We start from the raw sequence: 26,435 nt of genomic DNA, 5'->3' as shown, positions 1-26,435 counted from the left end.
GTTTCATGTAGATATTCTAGGCATGAGACCTGATAAATTTAAAACATGCTCTGAAAACACATTGCTGTGCTTATCTGCACAGTTACATAAAAACTGAATGCAACATTTTACCTGGTTTCCTCCAAGCCCGTGACATGTATACATAATCAATGGCTTGCCACCATTATTATTTTCTCCAGCATCTAGGCATGTTCTTCTCCCAACATTTTTTAACTAAGGAATGTAAAAAAAGGGAAATGTAAGTACAGAATAGCATAGTTAAATCCTCTACACATTTGCTTTATTTCTTCTTGTAAAAAGAAAAGCATACTCACAAATCCATATAATGGAGGATTCAAGTCTGGTACATATGCCTCAGGATAAACATTGCTAAGGTACCACGTAAAGTTTTTACATTGTAATTGTTGCCTTAACTCATATCTTTTTGAGAGGTCACCAAACGTTTTCTGTTGAAACAATACTAAACAGTGTTATAACAAAAACAAATCAGAAATAATACTTTTTACTGAAAGTAAACACAGAGGGAATTTGTAAATTAATTCAGTTAAACAAGCTTTAAATAATCTTTAAATAATGAAAATACAGGTTGGAGGTCCATTTAGAAGCCACTCAACTTCTTGCAGCCCTCAACACATTCCCTATAATCATTATATGTTCTGATCAAATTATACTTTTCCATGTATCCCCAAAGAATCAGAATTGGAGCAAGAAACACCACTTACCCAATAATGGTGGCAACAACCTGAATAATCACCCAATAATTCCTTCTCTCTCTCTCTTATGTCAATAAGTAAATAATTGACATAAACTTATAGAACCAGGAACACACACAAGCACACTTGAGATGCAAATCTACATTATCCTTTGCCATCCATTTTTTAAATCACTAACTTTAATTTTCTCCCTAAACAACTGGCCAACTTGGGGTCTTTGAGGTTATCAAATGTTGTTAATTCCGTATTTACATTTAACATGACATAAGAAAAGCCTACTGAACCAAGTCAAAGTCCTGTCTAGGTTCAGCAGCCAATTAGATGCCTATGTGAAGCACATAAGCAAAATCTGAGTGCAATAGCACTCTCCCCATTTGTGACTCTGGCATTCAGATGTATACTGCCATTGACAGTAGAGGTAGAACACAGCCTTATACTCTGTGCATTTGTTTTTTAAAGTCATCCAAGCTGTTTGCCACCACTGAATCTTACAGATACTGCCTGGTACTAGCCTTCTAATATTTATCTTAATTGGTTAATACTGCTTTAGTAAAATCAAGATTCTTTTTAGTCATTCTTTTAGACTTCACATATATTAATCAACTGAATGTTATAGAGAATTATTGAGAAAGATCCCCCTCATTCCTCCTAGAAGTTGGTGGATGCAATTAACGGCACTACTCTAGTTCAAAGAGCTTCGGGGAGGTATTGTATAAAAGATTAAATGAAGAGGTAATGGGCACTACTGAATCTATTCAATATATTGCCAAGCAGAGCAAATTGAATAAAGAGTGCCTACTACGTTTATATATTTTCACAATAAATAATTTTTGCTCACCAAGAACTTCAGTGCAGCAACTGATTTCTAATACCACCACCATCGTCACCTACTTGTTTAACTATTTTTGTTGCTTCTGTGTTTCTCCGGTAAAATATATACTTATATTCATCCATCCAGACTTCTGCAAGACGAACTTGATTACGGGTGATCACTTGAGTCCCTTTTGGAAAGGTATGGGGGCTCTTGCTGCGAAATACATGGCCCACAACTGAGCAAGGTATGATTTCCAGCTGACCCCCACATTGCCACACCTGAAAAAATAACAGTTTCACATATCAGCCTTTAACAGAATCACCAGATAGCAGGTAATATTGCTCTAGAAGCATTTGTATAAAAATGCTTTCTGAAATCAAACCCTTTCTACCTACATGCAACAGGGAAAGAAAACATTTTCATCTTAAGTAAGATATTTTTGCAGTACTGATGCACCAGCCAAGCACCTGACATCACTCTACTAAGGATGGGGATGGGGAGAGATCCAATTCAGCCCACATTTAAATATGAATCAACCTATTTTCCATTTTCCAAAACAATATGCAAACTGAAACACAGGCATTATTCAAAATTCACATTTACAGGCGTCCCCCCCCCCACTTACACGCAATCAACTTGCGCATGACTGTGCATATGCGTGGTGCCAGGAAATAAATAAGTACAGGCAGACACCATTTCACATGGGGGTTCTGTTCCTGGCCCCTGTTGGAATAGGCAGTGTGTGTATAGACATGCCCCGCCCAGTTACAGTCCGTTTTCATGAGGATATTAAAAAATAAATAAATCACAAATTGTTCCAAAATGTTGAGAAACAAATTTAAGGCTGGAAAAATGAGGACTGAAATAGACAGATCCTTCCATCCCTAAACAATAGTAGTTTCTCCCTCCAGGTTATCATTAGCCTAAGATCAACCTCATCTGGTCTCCTACTTCTATAGGGAGCAACTGAAATGCAACCGAGGTTTTGTCATTGCACCTTCATGTGAATATTGTCTCTCTAAACTTACTCGGAAAGACATTTCTATATTTTCTCCTCCCCATATTTCCATTTCTTCATCATAGCTTCCAACTTTGTAAAAGTAGTCCTTTGATATTGAAAAGAGGCCTCCTGCAAAAGTGGGTGTTCTGCAAAAAAGAAAAGGGGGTGGGGGAATAATCTTTCATGAAGCTAACCATTTCCCAATCTGGGGAAAGCCTGTTATTTTTCTTTTTAAGATCCCAAAGCCCATCCCTCTTCAGGAAAGCCTGATAAATGGGCAATCAACACTTTATGAACCATCAGCAAAAGCAAACAGCCAACAGCAGAAGGAAACGCATTAGTGAAAATGTTTGGCTACTATTTGGGCTTTGTAGAGAAGCTACTACCATGAGTTATATGCACATCAGCATCCATTTCAAAGCCAGAACAATAAAATAGTCAACAACTGTCCTGGGAAGAAATTGCTTCTGAAATATGACTTGTGCAGTAGTTGTATTACTACTATGAAACAGTGTGATTTGGGGCAAGGGGAGGGATTGCTCAACTCAACTGATAGGGGGGAAAGGAAATGTGCCCTAGTTATAATCAGTCATTATATGCCCCACCTCCATTTCTAAGGTGCATTTCAATGAAATCAAGGAGCTATATGTAAACTGCATTCTGTAATGGTGCAGAAATTCTAAACCCGAAGCAACAAGCAGCTTTAATGCCAACTTTCCTCTTACAGTCTCTTTCTGCCTCTAACAGCTGCATTGCTCAACCAGTTCAGATGTTCCCATCATCCTACCTTCAAAGCCAAGGATGCCATCACTCGGGCTTTTGTTACAGCCAAAAAAGCAACATTAGCATCCATAGCACTCTCAGTATTTAAAATTCAACTGATGGCTTTTTCTATGCATACAACTCTTCTACTGATAGAGCTTATTTGAGGTGGTTCAGGTCCTACTAAAGCTTAAAATTTCAAGAGTTCTTTGAAAAAAATGTTTAAAACCTGAAGTACCATGTGAAAAGAATACAAGATGTAGAAGACAGAGCCCCATTGATCCTTCTGCAATTCTTTTTCTCTTTTAACCAAAATGAAAAAAGTTGCATGTGAATTATTCTTTGGAACAATATTTTCAAGTAAAGATTTTGTAAATGGGGAAAAAAAATTAAGTTTCATTGCTTACTTAATAGGGTACGTTTCATCTTTCCTTCTCTTGCCTTCATGTTCAGGAAGAGATTCCCATCCAAATGACAAACTCCAGTCAAAATTCCCTCTATTATGGTTTTGACCATAAGGGGAAGGTTTCATAAATTCAAATGTATTTAGATCTATAGATGAAATATCAGGGCTTACGACACGAGTATTGTTTTCAGCTATTCTGGCCAACAATGGCTCTAGCCAGCCATAGAAACATTCACCTGAGAGAGGAAACAGGAGGTAAAATAATGAATATAATGTTGGATTTATCCACTTTCATAAAAGCAGTTACAGGAACATTTTAATTTCACTTAGGCTGTAATCCTATGCACATTTATTTGGAAGTAAGTCCCACTGAATTTACTTACTTCTCAGTAAGGTAAAGGTAAAGGACCCCTGGATGGTTAAGTCCAGTCGAATTTGACTAAGGGGTGAGGCGCTCATCTCCACTTTCAGGCCAAGGGAGCATGAGTTTGTTTGCAGACAGCTTTCTGGGTCATGTGGCCAGCATTACTAAACCTCTTCTGGCACAACAGGACACCGTGACTAAAGCCAGAGTGCATGGAAACGCTGTTTACTTTCCTGCCGCAACAGTACCTATTTATCTACTTTCACTGGAATGCTTTCAAACTGCTAGGTTGGCAGGAGCAGGGACAGAGCAACATCGAGCAGTTTCAAACTGCCGACCTTGCAATCAGCAAGCCCAAGAGGCTTGGTGGTTTAGACCACAGTGCCACCCATGTCCCACTTGAGTAGACCTACATAGGATTGCTGTTATTTTAAAAAATCCACATGTGTGCTGGAAATATTGTTAGCTTACAGATACCTGCTATGAAATATCACATACACCATCAAATGAAAAATATGGCTAGCACGAAATGAAAATGAACTTTGATTTTTCCCATCCCAAACCTCAGTCCGAAACACAAATTAGATATTTTAAAAATTGACTAGCTTTCGCTTTCTCCCAAGATTCATGTGCATTTGTGTAAACGCTGTCCTTAGCTTAAATAAATAGTTTTTCTGCAATCAGTTCCATGTTTTTAAAAGCTGTGCATTTTCAACAGCAATGCTTCTATAGTGTTATTTGTTAGAAAAACAGTTAAAACAGGACAAGGAAAAAATCAATATGAAAAGGAAATTCTTTAATATTTGTTAGCTAACTAAACACTATTACAGTCCAACACTATTACTTACAGTGTGCATCCAAAAAAGTGAGGGTTTCTCCAGTTGCTATTGAAGCACCTAATAATCGAGCAGTGATGAGCCCCTTTCTTTCCTTTTGTCGTACAACTTTAACTATCTGGAATTGTTTCACATAATCATCCAATTTATCCTGCAAGTATTCTAAAAAGACAACAAGACAGTCTTTGCCAATTTAATAAAAGGCAAACGTTAAGTTCATTTTTCATAACTAGCCACTCAGTAAGAGGAAAGTCAAAATACATTTATTCTGAAATGCCTGTACTGTAGTTTCAGCTTGAAGGGACAAGAGCATCTGCTTTTACTGAAGAATGGGGGAAGGGAGATATGACCCCAAATACACAAGGAACCAGAATTTGGGGGAAATGCAATTTCTAGTACAAAGCAGTAAAAAGTTTAGTTCTGTACAAAGATGAATTTGCCAAGTTATCATATCTTCTTGACAGCTCAGTTGGTTAGAGCGTGGTGCTGATTAATGCCAAGGTTGCAGGTTTCATCCCCATACAGGACAGCTGCATATTCTGCATTGCAGGGGGGGTGGACTAGATGATTTGCAGGGTCCCTTCCAATTCCACTTCTATGATAATTTTTTTTAAAAAGACATTCTACTGAAAAGTATTCTACTGACAGAAAGAGAACAAGTTTTACTCGTTTGGCAGGGGAGTCAAATAACATTAGTTACCCTTACCACATTTATGAAGTAGGTTGGGCATTACTGAATTCTTTTCATAACTAAATTCGCCTTTTTAAAGGTGTGTTTCATAATTTTGAAGGGAGGGGGGAGAGGGGAAATTTGCCTGGTCCTGACCTAGAGACTCTCCCTTTAAGACTGCTGCAAGATAGCAAGTCAATTGGCTAGTTCAGAGAATGCGTTCTCTCATTGCCACCCTGCACAGATTGTAGAGAGCAGGAGCCCTCCTTCTGCCATTCACAAAGGAGACTAACATTCCAGTGGGTCCTATATGCATGTACAATCCAATGCTTACAGGCAACAATAATTTGTTTAGGTCATGTGTGCATACGTTTCATTGAAATATTATGCCCTGCAAAAGTAACTGTGGCAAAGGGAGTGGGGCAAATGCATCAGGCAGACGTGGGAGAAAGGCATTCTCTCACTTCCACCACATGCAGAAAGTAGTGTCTGAGCCAGTCTTTCTTCACTTCCTGTGAAGCAGAACTACAGGCTTTCTTTCTTTGGCAGATAACGGAAGGGGAGGAGTGGCGAGAGAAGGGGCTGCTGGTGCACCAAAACAACAGCTACTAATTAAGATAAAAGCTCAGGTTGGATATTCTGCCAAACCATGGTTTAAGCTTCCAAATGTACAGACAACAAAGTATGATTTAGAGTTTCTCATCTGCTTTATTTTCCACCCACTCATCACCAGCTTCACAAGTCGCTAAATTCACTCCTGTCTCCATAGTGCAGCAGCCTCTTGAGACAAAAGCATAATTACAGCTATTGCTCTTATAAAATCAGATACCACATCAAGCCAGCTAGCACAAACCATGGTTTGCAAACCTATGTCAAGTCATGTTTTCAAATTCTAGTTTGGTGGCTGTTCAAAAACTGTAGTCAATTCAGACATCATGCCTAATGTAATTAAGCATTAAGGATCATGAACTGAGACAAAGAGAAAGCACAAATCATTTCAATTTGAGAGATCTTTATACTTTAGAAATATAAATATTTTTTGTTATTTAAAAAGTGTGTATTTTCAGGAACACAAAATAACATGAAAAACTTAAATGTGAAAAACCACACACAAACATTATACGTTCTTACCATCTACACTGGCATCATCCACCAAAATTATTTCCTTCAGTAATATTGCAGGGGAAGTATACATCACACTGTGAACTGTTCTTAAAAGAGTAGACCATGCTTCATTGTGGAAAACTATGATAACACTTGTGGTAGGTAGCGGAGGACAGCGTTTAAACTTTTGCTCAATACATCTAGATGACAAAAACAGTTTTTAGAATGAAAAATGGATTATAAGTCTGATACTATGATGTGGCACAGATGAAGCTTGGCAAGTATGGTGGAACTTCTTTCTCACATCAATACTAATATAAAAAAGCCACGCACAAGATCTGTGTGGGGCAATTGTTTCCAGAGTATCCTAACAATACAGTAACATATTTTTGTAATACATCACAAGGGGCATATGGCAATTTAGAATAATTGCCACCATAAAATGTCCAGGATTTACAATTTATCAAGGATTAGACACTTGTGATGAAAGAAAAGGGCATCCTTTCATCAATACATCTTAAAACAGGGGTGGGGAACCTTCAGACCCTAACTAGGATCGCTATACCTGCCCATTTGGCCAAGCAGGCCATTCTGACTAAGCCACACCCACCTGCCAATCACCTCACAACATATATTGCATCTGTTGTGGGAAGGCAAAAAGGCAGCTGGGCTAGGACAAAGGGGGCTTCTGAAGGGACAGTGATCAGATGACTGGCAGCACTTCAGCAACTTGTAGCAAATAGCCTTGTGCAGTATTTTGAAGTTGCCACAATCAACCGATTGTCCGGGCTTCAAAACGCAGTGCCATTTTAAAGGTACTTGCAAACAGCCCTGTGCTGTGCTTTGAAATCCTGACAAACCGTTGGCTATTGAGATCTCAAAGTGTCATGTCATCTGAAATCACTGTGATGACAGGTTGTGGGGCGGGGGGGTCCCTGACCTCATCAAATTTGTACAGAGTAAGTATGTGGTCCACTGGTGAGTTTTAATTTCCAACCCCTTTCTTAAAGGACATGTGTGAAAGGGCACCAAGCCCAAACAAATTTACATCACAATCTATTGAATTTATTAGATGCATTATTTGCTTCCATCAGAGATAATTAGAAGATTACTGTACTCATACTTACACAGCTTCATACTTACAGATGCAAAATTAAGTAATTAACTAATGATAGTGGCGACAAAGCACATATCAATGCAGAACATGGGGAATCAAAACCCCTTTTCAATATTTTGCATATGTAATTAAAGACCAGAAATCCAAATATACTTCAACATACTCAGGAGGTCGTGTGTCTGGTCCAAGATCCCGGTGTAAAGAAATCCTGTCGCTTGCGAAAGCGTTGAAACAGTGTTTTTCATCTCCTCGTTCTTTTTCCTCCTTCTCAGCTGGACTTAAATTGACCGTTTTGAATGGTTTACCAGAAGCCCCTGGAGCATGAGAGTCCTGAGGGGGTCGATCCAAGTGAGGTGTCAGCTCTGCTGCTGTATAGGAGCCAGGTAAACAGCGCTTCTGTCCTGCCTTTTGAGTTTGCCTAATAGGCGCTTTAATCTGCATTTTTGGCTTTGCAACTTTAATATTGTTCACAGCTTTTAATACTAGACCCAGTACATTATTAATCTTTCCATCTTTTGATGGGCTCCCAGGCTCCTCATTAAAATCCTGAATGCCAACTTCTCTTTGTAGCAGAAACAAAAATATCAAGAAGATAAAAATAATGAAGGTAAACTTCCAAAGTTTCCACGGGGACAAATGTTTCATTGTGAATCGTCTTAGCAGCCTTACGAAAGCCATCATGCCCACCCTCCACTTGTCCACGTATGCAAGTGTTTCCAATGATGCTATTCTTTATTCATAGAGGTAGTTAGATGCTTCATAAAACGGTCATATCTGCAGAAAAGTTTTTTAATTGTTAATAAATGCTATTGTATAAATGGACACTTTAATGCTTCATAAGGACAGATGTGTCCGCTTAATTAGGCACAGAGTAAAACCTGTGCAAAGCAGGATAGCATTCTTTTCAGTACAGTACTCAAGCTGTCTTCTCGTTTCTAAACTTGCCACAACTTGTATTTGAATTTTGACCAAGGGCTACAAATAATAATAATAATGATAATGATAATGATAATTTATACCCCGCCCACCTGGCTGTACTGCCCCAGCCACTTTGGGCCGCTTCCAGCATATATAAAAACATAGTAAAACATTAAACCTTAAAAAGCTTCCCTAGGCTGCCTTCAGATGTTTCCTAAATGTTATATAATTACTCATCTCCTTAACATCTGATGGGAGGGTATTCCATTGGGAAGGCACCACTACCAAGAAGGCTCTCTGCCTGGTTCCCTGTAGTTTCACTTCTCATAGTGTGGGAACCTCCAGAAGGCCCTCGGTACTGGATCTCAGTGTCTGGGCTGAACGAGGGAGGTGGAGATGCTCCTTCAGGTATACAGGGTCGAGGCTGTTTAGGGCTTTAAAGGTCAGCACCAACACTTTGAATTGTGCTCCGAAATGTACTAAGACCCATATACTTGACAAATAATACAAAATGTATTATTCCGCACTGTATATATTCTAATCACAGATACTGATGGTACACTAAGGCAACTAACTTCAGTCAGATGAAGTGAATTGACATTGATGGTATATCACTGGCTGAGCAAAGGTCTCATTAGTCATAAACATGCATCTTGATGCTAACCTAAATGCAGAAATGCCACGTGCCATTTTCCTTTCAAGCAAAAGTCATCAGGGAAAAAATGGGCTTGTGCACAGAACTTTAAAATTAAGCTTCAAGAAGCACTCTCTTCCAAGTCATAAACTCCTAATTAAGCTCCAAAACACCGCATTTCAACAGTAAGATTTTGAATATTTTTTTTAAAAATCACTTCAGCTGAAATATTAAAGCTCTAAAGCTCCAATCCTAAAATACTTACTTTACAGAAAGTTCTATCGGATTCAATGGGATTTACTTCCTTAGGATCAATGGTGTGCGTTCAATTTTGGTTTTAGGGATAATTTTTAGGCACTTGCATTGTAGTCTGGCAGACAAAAAATAATAATCCATGTAGTTGGGAACCAACATCAAATTTTCTTGAGCCTGGGATTCCCACCCTTATAACTACAGAAAATGACAAATTAATTATACATCTTTACATATGTGATACTACTGCTAATCCATGGGTTAGGCAGTTAGTACTCATTTGACATTCTAAAGATCGCCACCTCCTTGTAAAGCTAAATGTATCAGCTAGCTAAAATGTGGTGTAGCCTGTGAGTCATGGGAAAGCCAACTACAACTACACACACCTCCCTTCTTTATGTCAACATCTTCTGTTGACCTTCCACATCACCAGCAGCAGCAGCAGTTCCTGGAAGGATAAGGAAGATCACTCTTTTTTTTACAATGCACACCATTCTGTTCTGAGGTTGGGCAGAGCTTAAGAAAAAGCTTTTGAACCTTTAATATATTGTGTCTCTCCTGCACAATTTCAGCAAGTTACACCCACCCAAAATCCCACCCATTCAATACACTGAACAACACACATTACACAACAATTAAAATTGTACAGGAAGATGCTCACATCTTCCTCCACCTCTGGCCACCCTAATCCCCATGTGGGCACCACTGCAAGCAACACAAAGTACTATGGCTGCTCCCAAATGTTATAGCTGAATTCAGTCCAAGAACCCTGCAGGATTAGACAAAAAGCTGATCTAGCCCAGAAGCTTGTTTTTCACAGTAGCCAGCCTGGTGCCCAAGGGAAGCCTACAAGCAGGACATGAGTTCAGCTGCCCTCTCCCACAGCTATTTCCTAACAACTGACATTGGGGTGAGGGCAGTCTCCTGAAATCTCTTATCCCAAAACTTCGCAGAGAAAGGTCCAAGAACAAGAGGCTCTGCCTGCCAGCTGCATAGCAACAGTTCAGACAATGCAACACAATCGGACCATTGGCCTGACTTCCTAGGGTTCTATGATAAACCTTACACACCAGAGCCCACCTAACCCTAAGCATACTTACTCTGAAGCAAGTCCCACTGGGCTCAATCAAACCTACTCCCTGCGGTTTAAAATTGGAGCCTTACTATTTTATGTAGACACTTTTCAAAGCACTTCATATGCCTAATCTCGGCACACCTTAAAACACCCTTGGCAAGGGTGTCCCAGGATTACCCCACATTGGCGATCCTTCCAAGGACTGGGCTGCCAACTTGAATAAAATATTGGGGGTGGGGGCAGGCAAGCAGTGCCCTGCATAACTGATCACATGACGCAACACCCACACACCAGTTGAATGGCAATGGCCACCCACTTGGGCAGGGGGCAGCCTCCTCAAATACTGCATTTGGGAGGGGTGGGGGAGCGGCTTAGGACAAGGCATGAGTTCGAAACATACCCATTCACGCAGTTATATGTGCCCACAGGGCATCATTGCCCAGGGGTTCTCTCTCCATAGCTGTCAACTTTCAGATTTGAAAATAAGGGATCAGCAGCCTCAACTGTCCCAGGGACAGTCTACGGGATATCTAACAATCTGGGACAGCAGCGGGAAACGGCGCTGGAATAAGGGTAAAAGGTAAAGGTAAAGGGACCCCTGACCATTAGGTCCAGTCATGTCCGACTCTGGGGTTGTGGCGCTCATCTTGCTTTATTGGCCGAGGGAGCCGGTGTACAGCTTCCGGGCCATGTGGCCAGCATGACTAAGCCGCTTCTGGCAAACCAGAGCAGCGCACGGAAACGCCGTTTACTTTCCCGCCAGAGCGGTACCTATTTATCTACTTGCACTCTGACGTGCTTCCGAACTGCTAGGTTGGCAGGAGCAGGGACAGAGCAATGGGAGCTCCTTCTGACTGGCAAGTCCTAGGCTCTGTGGTTTAACCCACAGCGCCACCCGCGTCCCTACATATACACATACACATACACATATATACCCATACAGTTCAGGGGTCATTTACCTTTTCCTTACACCCACCCCCACCCCCACACACAGTGTGTGTGTGTGTATATATATATATATATATATATATGTGTGTGTGTGTGTGTGTGTGTGTGTGTGTATGCACACACACACACACACACACACTCTCTCCACTATATAGCTGTATCTGATCTATACTGTACCTATAAAATCTCCCCAGAGGACTAGTAGAACAAGACCAGCAACACCCCCCTCCCCATCCTCGTTACCTCGGGATAGGGCGGGAGAGGAGGAGCAGGAGGTGGGGAGGGGGGCGAAGGGCGCAACCGCTCCAACCCGGAGCCTCCTAGCCTACATGGCCATTTCTGCAAACGGCTCTCCGAGCCAGCAACCGACGCTCGCCCCTGAAGCAACGGCAGCGGGCGACCCCCCCCCCCACTCCCGGTGCTCTCATTGACCTCCACCGGCAGCCACCCAGCAGAATAAGCCCCGCCCTTACCTGTGCCAGCAACGCGAAGAAAGCGGTTTCGGCGTCGGCGTGGAAGGAAGGAAGGAAGGAGCGAGCGTGCCTTCCTCTGCCCTCCTTCCCTCCTTCTCGGCGGCGGCGGCGGCGCTCCGTTGCCAGGGCGGCGAGCGAAAAACCCTGGCCTGCGATTGGCCGCTTCGTGAGGCTCGGCAGCGCCCAGGTGAGCGTCGGGCTGAGGAGGGCGTTCACCTGAGTGGCTCACCTGGGCAGCCCAGGTAAGGCGCGCGCGCGCGCGCAGCCCCTCCTTCCGCTCCTCCAACGGAAGGCCCCAGGCCCACGTGCCCCTGGCGGGCGCGAGAAGCACGGAGGCCCCAGAATGATCCTCCTCCTCCTCCTCCTCCTCCGCTGCCCTCTATGGCTTTTTGACGCCCGGAGGCTCTGCCGCCCGGACGCTGCCGTTGTTTCCACCTCTTCTGCGCTCTTGGGGTTCCTGTGAAGCTTATTTCCGAGGGGCAGAGGAGGGGTGTGTGTGTGCTTGAGCAATGGAAACTCCAGAGCAAAATTAATTCAGCAAACTGATACAGGGATGAGCTCCTGCTGCGTTCGTTGAAACGTGGAGGCAGTAAAAGGAAGGGAAATTGCATGGCCCTTACTATGTGTTTTTAAGGGCCTGGTGGAAAAATGAGGGTAAATCGAAAAAGAAAGGTTCGCTGGCAAATTCAGGGTGATATATCGGTGTGGCTGTGATATATGAATGGGAGGAAGAGATGGAGTGTTCCATATGATCATTATTGAAGTGGATCAAGAATACAGGTCCCCGGGCGCATTGCTAGAAACTTAATAGCTCGTTTACCTTCCCACTGCGGCGGTACCTATTTATCTACTTGTACTGGTATGCTTTCCAACTGAAGCGAGATGAGTCGGCTTTTGACTGGACTTCACTGTCCTTTACCGTTTACTTAATAGGCACAAACGCATGATGTAAACTTGCATGAAATAAGTACACCAATTTATGTCAAGATGCAAATTTAGGCCAACTTTCTGAGGGGAGAAAACAAAATTGGCTTTTGTTGTTAGGGTTCAGTTTGCCTCTGAGCTCATTGAGTGGCAGGGGACTGGGGACTCAGCTATACAGCTGCAAATCAAACATTTTAAGTTTGTTGTAAAGTGCATTATACAAATGTGACACTAGATGGAGATGGTGAGCTATGACAAATTCAGTATATTTTTCAAAGCATTTTTGTAAAACATTTTCACAGCGTTTTCAATATGTGTCTAGATTCCACCTGGGACTCTTTGCACAATTCTCAGCCAACCTACAAGAGATTTTTTAGAAATGGGGAACAGGGCAAGAGATCGGGGGCTTTAACGAAAAGAACAGGGACATCCTAACAATGCCTCTGCAGGCATCACTCGGCCCTTGAATCTAGAAGACACAATAATAGAATTTTGCACAGGTGTCACCACAAAGATTTTGTAAAATCTTCCTGGAGATGTCAGTCCCTCAATGCTCAAAAATATGTAGTAGCTACAAATAGTGTAAAGGGAAATGGAAAAGTGCATGCTTTGGGAATGACAAGGAACTGTTTTAACAGTGGAATTTGACAGGATGCTCTGAGATTGAAACAAGTATGAATTGTAGAGTGTTATTGTTGCTTGCTTGAGTAATTTATAAAGTAAGATATATATTTAGTTTGGCATCATGCATTTTATTTTCAAATTACACTGAAAAATGTAATGTTGACCAGATGCTGCAATATTTTTAGAAGTATTTACATTACTGTATTTCAGTTCTTTCCATAGCAAATATGAATCATCTCCTTTTTAACAGCATAAAGTAGATTTCACAGTTCTGTGTTCTTGTAAGGTGGCTGGGAAGAAATCTCACATTTCCCCTCATTTTTTATCCAGGTTGACTAGTTCAGTTATGACGTATTATTAATGATAAGAATAAGGTCCCATTGCTTTTCTAAGATTTTACATAAAGAGGCTGAAGACTAAAAATTTTAAGCATACCCCCTTTTTCCCTTCAGGAAAAGCTGATGCATGAAGGGTCAATTCCGAGGACATGTGGGAGCAGTGGTTGTTTACCCCCACCTCATTAACAGCTGCTTTTCCTTCAACTAGGCTTTATGTCATGAACTGTGTGACTTTTTAGCCAACACCACTGAGCTAAAATGTAAATTAATCTAGCACCATACAAAGGAAAGTTGTTAATGTCTCACTCTCGCCTGCGTTTTTTGCTTGAAATGAACCAGGAATGCCCAAATGAACAATCAAATGCATGCTTGGGGAACAAGCCCCATTGACAATAGTGGACTTATTTCTGAGTAAACACACAGAGTTGTTCTGTTAAACAATACTCTGTAGGGACGTGGGTGGCACTGTGGTCTAAACCACTGAGCCTCTTGGGCTTGCCAATCAGAAGGTCAGCAGTTCAAATCTCTGCAACGGGGTGAGCTCCCGTTGCTCTGCTCCAGCTCCTGCCAACCTAGCATTTTGAAAGGACGCCAATGCAAGTAGATAAATAGGTACCGCTGCGGCGGGAAGGTAAACGGCGTTTCCGTGCGCTGCTCTGGTTTCCGTCACAGTGTTCCGCTGCACCAGAAGCGGTTTAGTCATGCTGGCTGCATGACCCAGAAAGCTGTGTGGCCTGAAAGCGAGATGAGCGCCGCAACCCCATCGTTGCCTTTGACTGGACTTAACCGTCCAGGGGTCCTTTACCTTCACCTTTACCTAAACAATACTCTACAGCAGCTTTTTGCTCTTCTTGTTGATCTGTGAAAACAAAAAAATTTGAAGAAGTGTGCATGCACACGAAAGCTCATACCAAGAACTAACTTAGTTGGTCCTTAAGGTGCTACTGGAAGGAAAAAAATTTTTTTGTTTTGACTATGGCAGACCAACACGGCTACCTATCTGTAATTGTTGATCTGTGGTGCATGATACTGTGTATGTTTGTTCTGAAGTATCACTGAATTCATGTAAATATGCATAGAACTGCAAAGCCCCTTTTCTTGTTACTTTCATCTTATTTCTTCCATCTCCATTTCTTCTGTACAACCAATACTTTCCAGCATCTTCAAGACAAATGGAAAAACTAAATAATTATAATTTGCCAAAGCAATGTAGTGCTATTTCATAGGCAAGTGTGTAAATTGGTGGTTTTTGTTTTATCATACACTGATATTTAATCCCAGAATTGTACTGTATCGTGCTAACATAAGAGAGTAGGAACACAGGAAGTTACCTTATGCAGTGTCAAACCATTGGTCCATCTAACTCAGTGCAGTGACTGGCAGTGGTTCTCCAGGGATTCAGACCAGGGACTTCAGGGAACTTTGAAGTGTCAGGCATAGCTCTAATGGCTTTAGCCCAAACGTAGCAGAGTTTTCCTGCACAGCGAAGAAGCTAGTTGAGGTGGAAATGACTAGTCAGCTAGACTCAGAATAACTATTTACAGGATTTATTAAAAGGAAAAATAAAAACCAGCAGAGTTTCTGCATACAAAACAAAGCAAAATAAATCCTTTCTTTCTCTCTCTCTCTCAACCATACACAGCACTTCTACTCCTAACACACCCCTAACACACCAAACTGTGCTAGCAATCCCTAGATAACAGAGTTGAGTGCTGGTCGTTAACCAATCAGAGTAAGTAGTTTCTAGGTCAAGCTGACCTTGGCTTTCTGCCAAGAGTAAATTGACACGGCCTTGAGTTAATTGTGTGAAGCCAGAATCTGTAAGTTTCCCATGAGAACCAATTAACAGAAACTGAACACCCCCTCACAGATTCTGCTGGACAATTAACATCAAATACACCTATGTAGGAGATTATTTTTCCAGCAAACCTAAACCCTTGCACATTCGCTTGTTCTTTACCTTTGCCAATGGTTTAGTTAACACATCTGCTACATTTTCTTCACTTGGTACATAAGTACAGGTGATTACATTGTCTTGTACACAGCAACGCACATTTTGGTATTTTACAGAGATATGTTTGGAACGCGATTTGAAACCCTCTGTTTTACTTAAGGTTATACAAGCTTGATTATCAATGTAAACTTGTACTGGTTCTCCACAATTTACATTTAAATCTGTTAACAAATGCTTGAAATAAATCACCTCGTTGCACAATTCACTCAACGCGGCGTACTCTGATTCCGTTGATGACACACTTACAACGTCTTGCTTGCGTGACCGCCAGCTGATTAAAGCTCCACCGACCATTATGACTAGTCCTGTGACAGATTTTCTATCCGGCAAATTTCCCCAGTCACTATCACAGTAGCAACTCAACATTTCATCCTCTGAAGAATTTAATTGTAACATATAGCCAATTGTCTGTTTGAGGTATCTCAGAACTTGTTTTACCCCTTTCCAGGCATTTAATGTGGGTTTTGAGACCAATCTACTTAATATGCCTACTGCGTAGCTAATATCAGGTCTGGACCACTGTGCTAGATACAATAAACTTCCAATTACAGAATGATATACATCAGGATGTTCAAATTCAGGACTCTCATCTGTATGAAGTGTTTTTATGAAACCTGGATCCATAGGCACCACTGCCCCTTTGCAATCCTGCATCCTGTATGTAGTCAGTAGTTGTTTAACTTTGTTCTGCTGACTAATTAGGCAGCTGCCATCTTGGGCCCAGCACACTTCCAACCCTAGATATGTCCTAACCGGGCCTCTGAGAGTATCCTTGAGCCACTAAACGAGCTTTGTATTTGTAGTCTCCTGTCACCAGAGGTTTAAGTTTGTACACCCACCTGCAGCCTACAATCTTTGCCCCCTCAGGCGCTGCTACTGGTGTAAAAACCTTGTGCTCATTCAGAGAGGACATCTCTTCCTCCATTGCCTGTTTCCAGAGCTCTGCCTCCTCTTTTGGTAACTTTAGCACCTCCTGAAAACTCTTGGGCTCTGCAATTACACTAAACACATTTGCAGTATCTGGAGAAAAACGCACCGGAGGCACTCCTTTGTTTTGTCTTTTAGATCTTCTGGGAGAAAATTTTTCTTCTGACCCACTTTCCTCCTCAGAACTACGACCTCTCTTTTGTTGCTTAGCAACTGGTCTCTGGCTAATTCCACTTTCTTGAGAGCTCTTATCTGAACTTTCCTCCCCCTCAGACTCTGATTCTCTATGTTTACCTTCAGAGTCATGAAGCTCCTGGGAAGGTTCAAACCAAACCTCAGTATTGGCATGTAGTCTCTCCCAGCCACTATGTTCACAAAAACTGGCATTCCTGGAGATCACAATGCCATTTGTCCCTTCAGCAAAGCGGAAACCTTTTCCCAGCTCCTGGTAACCCACAAACACTAACTGTTTGGTCTTAGGATCTCCCTTCTTTCTCATTTGTTTTGGAATTAATACCCAGGCTTTTGATCCAAACACATGCAAATGGTCAATTTTGGGTTTTTTCTGAAACAATTTAAAGTATGGAGTTGTACCTATTGTTTGATGAAAGAGCCTATTTTGGAGATAACACGCGGTGAGCATGCTCTCCCCCCAATAAGACATGGGCAAATCAGCATCATCAAGCATGGCAAACATCATGTCTTGTAAAGATCTGTTTTTTCGCTCTGCAACGCCATTCTCCTCTGGGGAAAAAGCGTTCGTTTTTCTATGCCCAATGCCACGCTTTTGTAACCAATCTCTAAAAGCATTTGACATAAATTCGCCACCTCTGTCCGTCTGAATCCTTTTGAGTTTAATGGACAGAAATCTTTCCACAGATGCCACCCAGCTTTTAAACTTAGTGAACACGTCACCCTTATTCTTCATGGGATAAACCCAAGAATAACGCGTGGCGTCATCCACAATTGTTAATGAAAAACGCGATCCACCCCTGCTTACAGCAAACGGACCAATTACGTCCATGTGAACCAGCTGTAGCGGTGACTCACTAACTCTGTCACTTCTGGGGTAAGAGACTCTGTGGGTTTTAACCTTTTTACAAACATTACAATCAAGGTACTTGTTACAACTCTTTAAATTACCCCCATCAGCCAATTCAGACATTTTTAGTATACTTTTCCAGCCAGCATGCCCCATTTTCCTATGCAATAAGTGCACACAGTTGTCATGTATAGCTTTGTTATTCACTGCAGGCTGAGATTTACTGACTACTGCTGCAACTTGAGATCCTGCTTTAAGCCAAAACAAGCCTCCCTCTGACTTAGCAGTGCCTAAAGTCTCACCAGCCTTCTTAATAATGCAACTGTCTCCTTCAAAATACACTTTAAACCCAGCTTTTAGCAAACAATCTACAGACATCAGATTGCTCCTTAATGAAGGCACATAAAGTACATTTTGCAGGCATTCACGAAGACAAGGAACAAAAACTGCACCCCCCGAAATCACTTCGGAAGTACTTCCGTCTGCTAGAGCCACCTGGCTGCGCTGTGCTGAGTTCTTGGAAACAAACAATTCATCTGAATTTACGATGTGCCGAGACGCTCCCGAATCGACCACCCAGACAGCTTTTTTCTCATCAGCAATCTTGACCTCGGCGGTCACCAGCTGAGCCGACTGTTTTTGTTTGAAGAACTTCTTTTTCCGCTGCTGCTGCTGCTGCTGCTGCTGATCTCGTCTCTGCTCCTGCACCGGCAACTGAGACTTGACCAACTCAGGACATTGTCGTTTTAGATGCGCTGAAGACCCACATCGGAAACAACGCCTAACAGCAAACGCAGACTCCTCACCGGCACGCTGCTCTTGCTTCACCCCTGGCACGGCATGAGAACTCCTTCCAAACCGCCCGCCTGTAGAAGCCTCTGCAGCCAACGACCTTTCTTGCCTCTTCTGCCACTCTTCAATCAAACGCCCAGTAACGTAACTGATTGATAAATCACGCTCCTGTATGCCTTCTAGAGACAAAACTAAATTATCCCAGCTTTCCGGGAGAGAACTTAAAATAATAGCCACCTTCTCCTGCTGGTCTAATGCACAGTCTCTTTCCTGTAGCGCAGCAAACTTTAACTGTAAACTGTGTAGGTGTTCCTGCATTGTAACCCCAGGCTGTAACATTGCCTTGTACAATGCCTTGCGAATGAACAGCTTGGAAACCGCTGTCTCACGCACATGGAGTTCTTTAAGTGCTTGCCACACACCTCTAGCTGTCTTGATTCCCCTCACATACGGCAACTGGGAATCTTCCAGCCCCAAGACAATTGTGGCCCTTGCTCTTTGGTCTTTATCGAGGTCTTCATCATCAGGCTTCGCAGGAAACTTACTCACCACTTGCCAGAGACGATCCCTCTGCAGCACTGCCTGCATGCGTTCCGACCACAGCAAGTAATTGGAGTCATTCAGACGCTCAAAAGCCATCTGAACTGGTTGTGAGGCCATCTTGAGAGCGATGTCCCTGGAACCCGGAACCAGCTACTCACGACCACCGAGAGAGAGAACAGGAACCACAGCACCCAGCACTCACACGCTGCAGCTGTTGTCCTTGTGTCCACTGCGTCACCAGCTCACCACAGTCAGGAACCAGCCAATGTCCATCTGCTGCACCAACGGGAACAACAACTTCTGGAACTACTGGAACCAACGCCGTTGATGCTGACACCACCACAACTCAGGCTGGCAGCACAATACCCATAACCTCAGGGAACTTTGAAGTGTCAGGCATAGCTCTAATGGCTTTAGCCCAAACGTAGCAGAGTTTTCCTGCACAGCGAAGAAGCTAGTTGAGGTGGAAATGACTAGTCAGCTAGACTCAGAATAACTATTTACAGGATTTATTAAAAGGAAAAATAAAAACCAGCAGAGTTTCTGCATACAAAACAAAGCAAAATAAATCCTTTCTTTCTCTCTCTCTCTCAACCATACACAGCACTTCTACTCCTAACACACCCCTAACACACCAAACTGTGCTAGCAATCCCTAGATAACAGAGTTGAGTGCTGGTCGTTAACCAATCAGAGTAAGTAGTTTCTAGGTCAAGCTGACCTTGGCTTTCTGCCAAGAGTAAATTGACACGGCCTTGAGTTAATTGTGTGAAGCCAGAATCTGTAAGTTTCCCATGAGAACCAATTAACAGAAACTGAACAGGACTTTCTTGAACCTGGGATCCTTTGCAGGCCAATCAAATGCTTTACCACAGAGCCATAGCTCAGGTGCAAGAGGACAAGGATCATGCACCTTTAGAGCTGAATAGAAGAGAGAATTGTAGCAGGCATAACAAGCAACACTGCTAAAATCTCTTCTACACAACTATCAAAGGTGCAGGAGCCCTGCCCCCTTTCGTACCTGTGGCTACCTACTATAATGATTTTTGTTGCCACACATCTCATTGAAGTCAGTGACAAAACTTCCACTGCTAGATTGCATCTCAAACTGCTGCATAAAAGATTTTTTGGAAAAATATTATTTGTGGTTTCATTTTAGAAAATCTGCATCCCACTATCTATCCCACTATTTTGAAACGTTAAATGCAGTGCTTAAGGGTTTTATTTTTCAGCTACCTAGTGTAGGGGCTGCTTGTGTTTAGATTTGAAAGGTATAGACTTGATCGTTTTGGTTTCTCTTGCAACTACGATCATAAAGACACAATTTGACTGAGAACCTGTTCCTTGAAACTATAGGACACAAAATATTTCAAGCATACTGTATGATAACAAAGAGCTTATATAAAGAGCTTGCTATAGTTGTATGTATAGGTATCCATAGCTATATATACTGTATATGCTGCTATAGGAAGCTTAAATCTCCAGTGTAAGAGAGCAGTAGAAAATGCAGACACACTCCCTTCCTCCTCCTTCAAAGGCAGAGAATATGAGTTGCTAGGCAACACCATACTGAACACTGGACTCCTTTTTCATTAACATAACTGAACTGACCTCTCTCTCTCTCTCTCTCTCTCTCTCTCTCTCTCTCGTCCTTTCAATTCAAAGGCCATGTATTAGAAAGGAGGTTTAAGTTATAAAATGCTGCTAAAAATATTGTTAAAAGCTCAAATGGAGTCTTCCCACTTAATGGTGAGAAAAAAGTAGGGTCACCCATGGAAAAATGTCACTCTGTTATCCTGAATTCAGGAGGGCAGATGGCTCACGTGAACCCAAACAATTAGGGTGGGGTGCATGGACGTAGCCAAGGGGCAGCTGCCCCCCCCATCAAGTAAACAAATAAAAATACTCAACTGACCAACTGCATCACAAATAACTTAGTTCTGCCCCCCCATAAAGCCTCCCCCCCTTAAAATAATGCCAGGCTACGCCCATGGTGGGGTGGCGTGCAGAATGCAGAGGAAAAGAATAGGAAAACTTATTGGATGAGAATGTATCAGAACACAGAATCTACCAAACAAATTTTAGGCAAACTGGCAATCCAAGGCATGCAATCAACCTTTATGTGTTGATGATGGTCTTCTACATCAGTGACCAACTTAGGTGAAAACATGTTGTTCAAAAAATGGCCATGGCGGCTCCTGAGAATTAGCCTGCTGGCCCAGCTATATTGGAATTGACTGTAATGCATCTAGATGTGACCCTGAAGTGTGCCAGCTTCCTGATACTCCTGACATAGCTGCTGGCCTGTGGGTTACAAACCCCTCAAGCAAAAGCTGGGAGGCATCAGCCGTAATCCCTTGGCTGTTCCCCTCAAGCCCTGGGGCCATTCCCTTCTGTTGGAAAGACATACCTGCCGCTTATCCTGCACCCACCCCTCTCCCCAAACTAGCCTGATGCCCTCAGGTGTAGAAATGGAAGATATCCCATCACCAGTGTTGAAGTAAGATTCAACTGCCACTCCATTAGGTCTCTGTATGGGCAATAGGGAAGGTGTGCCATTGCCTTGTCTCAGGCAGGCTTCTGTCTGGGGGCCAGCTGATAACACCCTCAGAACAGGTTGTTTTACTTCAAGCATAGGCAAACTCGGCTCTCCAGATGTTTTGGGACTACAACTCCCATCATCCCTAGCTAACAGGACCAGTGGTCAGGGATGATGGGAATTGTAGTCCCAAAAACATCTGGAGTGCCGAGTTTGCCTATGCCTATTTTACTGCCTTCTTTCCTTAGAAGGCTTGGGAACTGGTAGCCTCTGTGAAATGGAAGGCCCGGGTGAGCTACAGCAGGAGGAAAGAGGTTCCAAAACAGGCAATTGGATAAATGAAAACAACCCTAACACAGAGAAACAGAGAACAGAGCTATAATGTTTTAAACAAAAGGCAGCCTTCAAATTAATAGCTTTGGTAGCTGAAAATGGAGTTTTAAACAAACAGATCCAAATATAATCTCCAAAGATAAATATGGGCAACTCTATGTAATGCAACAAGTCAATTTGCTTTTCACTTAAAAGCCATTTCTATGTTTAGCTCCGGTAAGAACAAAGTGAAAAAGTAGCAGCAATCGGAACTCAGTAAAGACTGTGGTGGTAATTTCATATCTGAGTCAGAGGATGTGGATACCACAGCATACCGGGGGGGAGGGGAGGAAGAACCTTCAATCAACTGCAAGAACTATAACAATGAAATCTTAACATCAGTCTTGAAGTGGAAATCAAGTTTAAGGTGGATGGTAGTGGCAGAAATTCATAATACGGCCCATACCCTCTTGTGAAAAAACCCTGTTAGTTTAAACTGTGTTTTAATGGTTGTTGTGTAACACATTCTGTCATTTCCAGTGTAATGCAGAACAAAAACAAACCAATAACGCCTCTCCCCACCTTCCCTGGCCCACCTTTATTTAACTATTGCTCCCAAATTATGGGATATGGTACATAAAGACAGATTTGAAGAAATATATTTATTTTATGTAAGACATTGATACATTCTTTTCGAATTAGTAATTCAGTACAGTTTACATGAAAAATACCAAAATTCATAAAACAATGCAAATCATATGATAAAAGCATATGTAAATATAGTGTTTACAAAAGGTGAGGCATATCTCTGTCCACTTGAATTATGGCCTACATGCTATATTGCAGGCACTGAAACAAGCCTCTCAGAAAAAGCCATGGGAATTCTTTGAGGCTACATAAACAATAATCACTTGAAAGACAGTTTTACACAATAATCCAAATAATGAATTATACAAATGAAGTAAAATACGTTGTCGTTTCTACTAGAAGTTCTAGTAATAATACTACTTTGGAGCTTTAAGCATGGAGGACAACTAGATCTTCAATCAAAGTGTTTCAAACTGTGAGAACCCTGGTTTGCTAAAGTTTTTTAATTGGTCTGTCCCTGATTTTACTGCTTTCTCTATCTGCCAAGAGGTGCTTTGTTGTAATTGTATTTTTAATTCTTTTATATTGTATTTTAAAATCATTTTAATGAATTATAAAATAATAATAATTGCAGAGTAGCATGCAAATACCGTTAGCTAATAAATAAATGTGGTAGAATGAAATTCAAATTCCTCCCGTTCAGTAGGATAGCCTATGGGGATGGGACATCGTTTCAGCTTAACCCACCTTGCCAAATGGTTGAGACTGAACATCTCAAAAGAATGGCAAGTTGCGTATGTAATCAGTAAATAAATCCTTAGGGAACTACTGGCACCTTGCGCAATTATGTAATGATTTCTGTAGTATACAATAGCAAAATAAATTAGTCATTGGTAAAATAAACTGGGGTAGGGGAAGGGATTTTTGGTCTACTTGATCTAGGATTCCAGCTGGGAAAACGTTTTGCAAAAATAAAACAGAAGTGTGAGACACAAATAAAGCATTCTCGCGGTCTTTCCCCCCGCTGCCTTTGAGGACCCCGATTATACACCATTTCAAAAGCATGGCTGTACTCCAAATAAATCACCTTTACGAGGGTGATGTTCGAAGGCCAGCAAAGGAGGGTGCAGCTGGGAACTCTCTCTGTCACAGAGCAACCTTCAAAGGACGTTCCAGCTGTGGCTGTTGTTCCCTTACACCAAAGTGATTTATTTGGACTGTAGCCAATACCTACAGGTGGGTAGCAACAGACACTGATTATCTTTTAAATTTGCTGAACTCTCTATGTGCTAAAACTGCCTCTTCCAGAAGACAGATAATCTAAAAGTACTCTCCACTTTTTTCAATGGGAACTAACTGAGCATGTAGCTACACAGATAGTTTTACAGACCTTTCTGTGTTTGCCCCCCCATTTAAGATAAATACATACAATATTGTTCAAGTTCTTAATGCTACGCGTGCCTTATCAAGTATTTCCTTTCTGATCTTGGGGTAGTTTGGATGCTGTTCTAAAACCTGTTGAAAGAAAATATGTTCATAGTAAGCAGTAAAGTTATTACTTTATTATTGTTATTTATTAAATTTGTATATCTCCCTATACCTGCAAGCCTCAGGGCAGTTCACAACACGCAGACACACAAAGTTATGTCTCACTGTAAACTAAAACAAGTAGCTGACTATTCTACTGTTATATATCTAAAGCTATTTCACTGCAGCAGACGTCAATACTGTCATTAATGAGGACTACACTAAACCTCAGTGTTTTCCCCTTTTCATAGAACACACAAGCAAAGAAACATGTTTGTAAAACAAACAGTTTACCTTATGACAAACATTGATTGCATCAATGTATCTCTTCGCTTTCAGGTAATTAAATGCCAACTTGAAACCTGTAAAAAATGGTAAGTCAGAGGTTAATGCAAAAGTATCATTCTCTTTTCATGTAATCCTAGGATTTTACAAGGGGAGCTGCAAGCCCCTTTGTTTGAACAAGGTTCCTTTGGCAGGAAGAATGGCATAGGCATTTAATAAATATGTAATAATAATTAATAATAGATTTTAAAACCTACTAACCACAGAGTGTTTGGCCAGAGAGCTGGAGTGGATCTCCCCAGTCTTGGCTGCAAAGAATCACCTTGGTTTTCAATTTCAATTACATGTGTGATCTTTGCTGTCTATTTTGTTGTTTCTCCAACTTGTCAGCCACGTTGTGTATAGTAATATAGAAAGGCATTATACGAATTAAAAGTGAAGTGAAAATGAAAAGAAGTTGCTAAGGGTGAACCTACCAATTGTTGGATTTGTTTGGTTTCCATATTTCCAGGCCATCTCATAGTTTGCAGCTGCATCCTTATATGCTTGTTCTTTCTCCATTATGTATCCCATATATTCATAAGCTTTGCAACAAGACTAAAAAGAATTTTTAAAAAAGAGAAATCTCCGTCAGCAGGACTTAAAATTGCAGAGCCTGTTGGCCCCACTGAATTGTAAGCTGTTGGCCCTCAATGGCACTGCACAGAAGGTCATAAATCACTGCCCTCACCACTGTCAGCCAGTATAAGGAATGCCGGCCTCATTTTGCCTGCTTTCCATAAGATTAGTTGCATTAATTAAAAGACTCCAGGGGTAGAAAAACATGAACAGAACAGATACAGCATTACTTCTGGCCTGTCCGTTACCCTGTTATGACGAAGGCACCGTTTTAACAGGTCACTAGCCATATCATATTTTGAAGACTGAATGAAAATGTCAGCGAGGAGAAGCCAACTTTTTTCAAACTCTTCTGCATCAACGGGATTCCAGTTCATCTTTGAAATGCGCTTCAACTGGTTTCTGGCTCGCTGGGTTTGTTTTAAGATCATGTAAGCTGTGGCCATTCCCAAAAGTGCTGGAATGTGATCTTTCTGCAAAAAAGACCAATATGATGCAACTCAGAAGACAGAGAACCCAGTATAAATGTCAGCATTCTCAAAAGGACAGTGCTTTGCCCTGACAGCAGCTGGTTATTCTAGGTTAGCACTTGGGCTGGTTGAAAATAATAATAATCACAACTCCAAAAATGCCTTTCTAAAGCCACAATGTGATTAATTCAATAAAACTTCACACAAGCGGACTTCTTGCATGAAAGAAAAACAGTGGCAGTAAGAAACTTACAAACTGGAGCGGAGGGGGGGGGAGATTCCCAGCATTCCTTACTAATGTTTAGTATTCTGTTACGAACACCTCTGAAAAGAATAATCTTTTTCCTAGTACAACTACACTCTGAAAAATGATATTTAATATTGTCAGTTTGCATTTCTTAGTGCAGAAAGTATTGATCTCGTGTGTAAAGATTCTTTTCTATTTGGATTAATACAGGAGGCTACTAGAGGCGTCTCTGTGTGAGAGAAGCAGAGGCAGAAGGGTTAATGATTGTTTGGGTTATATCTTCTGGGAAGCTGCTTTGAAATAGTTCTCTTATCTCTTTCAATTAAGGTCATGCTGACTGTAAATATAGGTCAGAAGAACCCTGAGTTCTACTTTTCTCTTTCTATCTCTCTCCCTTCTGGTGTGGTGTTTCTGTTTCTGTATACTGTTAAGGTTTAGTCTTATTATGAGTTAGGTTTGTAAGTGCTGCAACTCTGTATGCAAGTCTTGATTGTATTGGATTTGATAACCATTACACTACATTTGCCTTCAGCAGAAGTAAAGCTCTGCGGAATGAAGTA

General features: G+C 41.6%; 2 protein-coding genes and 1 long non-coding RNA gene across 11 annotated transcripts in view; 1 reads left to right on the top strand and 2 right to left on the bottom strand.

Moving 5' to 3' along the window:
- Nucleotides 1–12,722, bottom strand: part of GALNT3 (polypeptide N-acetylgalactosaminyltransferase 3) — an 18,513-nt gene extending 5,791 nt beyond the window's left edge. Inside the window, exons 1-10 of one of the 5 annotated variants that reach the window (XM_083577260.1) lie at nt 12,087–12,202; nt 9,604–9,708; nt 7,950–8,560; nt 6,697–6,869; nt 4,908–5,057; nt 3,697–3,931; nt 2,556–2,673; nt 1,605–1,805; nt 315–446; nt 112–213 (exon numbers count right to left, since the gene is read on the bottom strand). In XM_083577260.1, coding sequence (XP_083433386.1) covers nt 112–213; nt 315–446; nt 1,605–1,805; nt 2,556–2,673; nt 3,697–3,931; nt 4,908–5,057; nt 6,697–6,869; nt 7,950–8,467 — 1,629 coding nt within the window. In that variant the 5' untranslated portion in view covers nt 8,468–8,560; nt 9,604–9,708; nt 12,087–12,202. Of the gene's footprint in view, nt 1–111; nt 214–314; nt 447–1,604; nt 1,806–2,555; nt 2,674–3,696; nt 3,932–4,907; nt 5,058–6,696; nt 6,870–7,949; nt 8,561–9,603; nt 9,709–11,856 lie in introns of all 5 variants that reach the window. The other 4 variants (XM_083577261.1, XM_083577264.1, XM_083577263.1 and 1 more) reach the window with 4 other exon arrangements.
- Nucleotides 12,192–26,435, top strand: LOC310745381. Of its 2 annotated transcripts, XR_014540101.1 has the most exons (3): nt 12,192–12,328; nt 24,595–24,629; nt 25,437–26,435. It is a non-coding gene; the product is annotated as an uncharacterized lncRNA (long non-coding RNA). The 2 variants fall into 2 exon arrangements; XR_014540102.1 differs by lacking the exon at nt 12,192–12,328 and having other exon boundaries at nt 24,498–24,629.
- The window catches only part of TTC21B (tetratricopeptide repeat domain 21B), a 30,667-nt gene continuing 27,019 nt past the window's right edge, over nt 22,788–26,435 (bottom strand). For all 4 annotated transcript variants that reach the window (XM_083576830.1, XM_083576831.1, XM_083576833.1 and 1 more), the window contains exons 26-29: nt 25,407–25,631; nt 25,017–25,137; nt 24,550–24,617; nt 22,788–24,243 (exon numbers count right to left, since the gene is read on the bottom strand). In XM_083576830.1, coding sequence (XP_083432956.1) covers nt 24,166–24,243; nt 24,550–24,617; nt 25,017–25,137; nt 25,407–25,631 — 492 coding nt within the window. In that variant the 3' untranslated portion in view covers nt 22,788–24,165. The remainder of the gene's footprint in view (nt 24,244–24,549; nt 24,618–25,016; nt 25,138–25,406; nt 25,632–26,435) is intronic.

The sequence above is a fragment of the Podarcis filfolensis genome (assembly GCF_964270895.1).
Source record: "Podarcis filfolensis genome assembly, chromosome: 1".
NCBI classification, from domain to species: Eukaryota; Metazoa; Chordata; class Lepidosauria; order Squamata; family Lacertidae; genus Podarcis; species Podarcis filfolensis.
The sequence above is the reverse complement of the archived record's forward strand: the minus strand, read 5'-3'. Positions and strand labels throughout refer to the sequence as shown.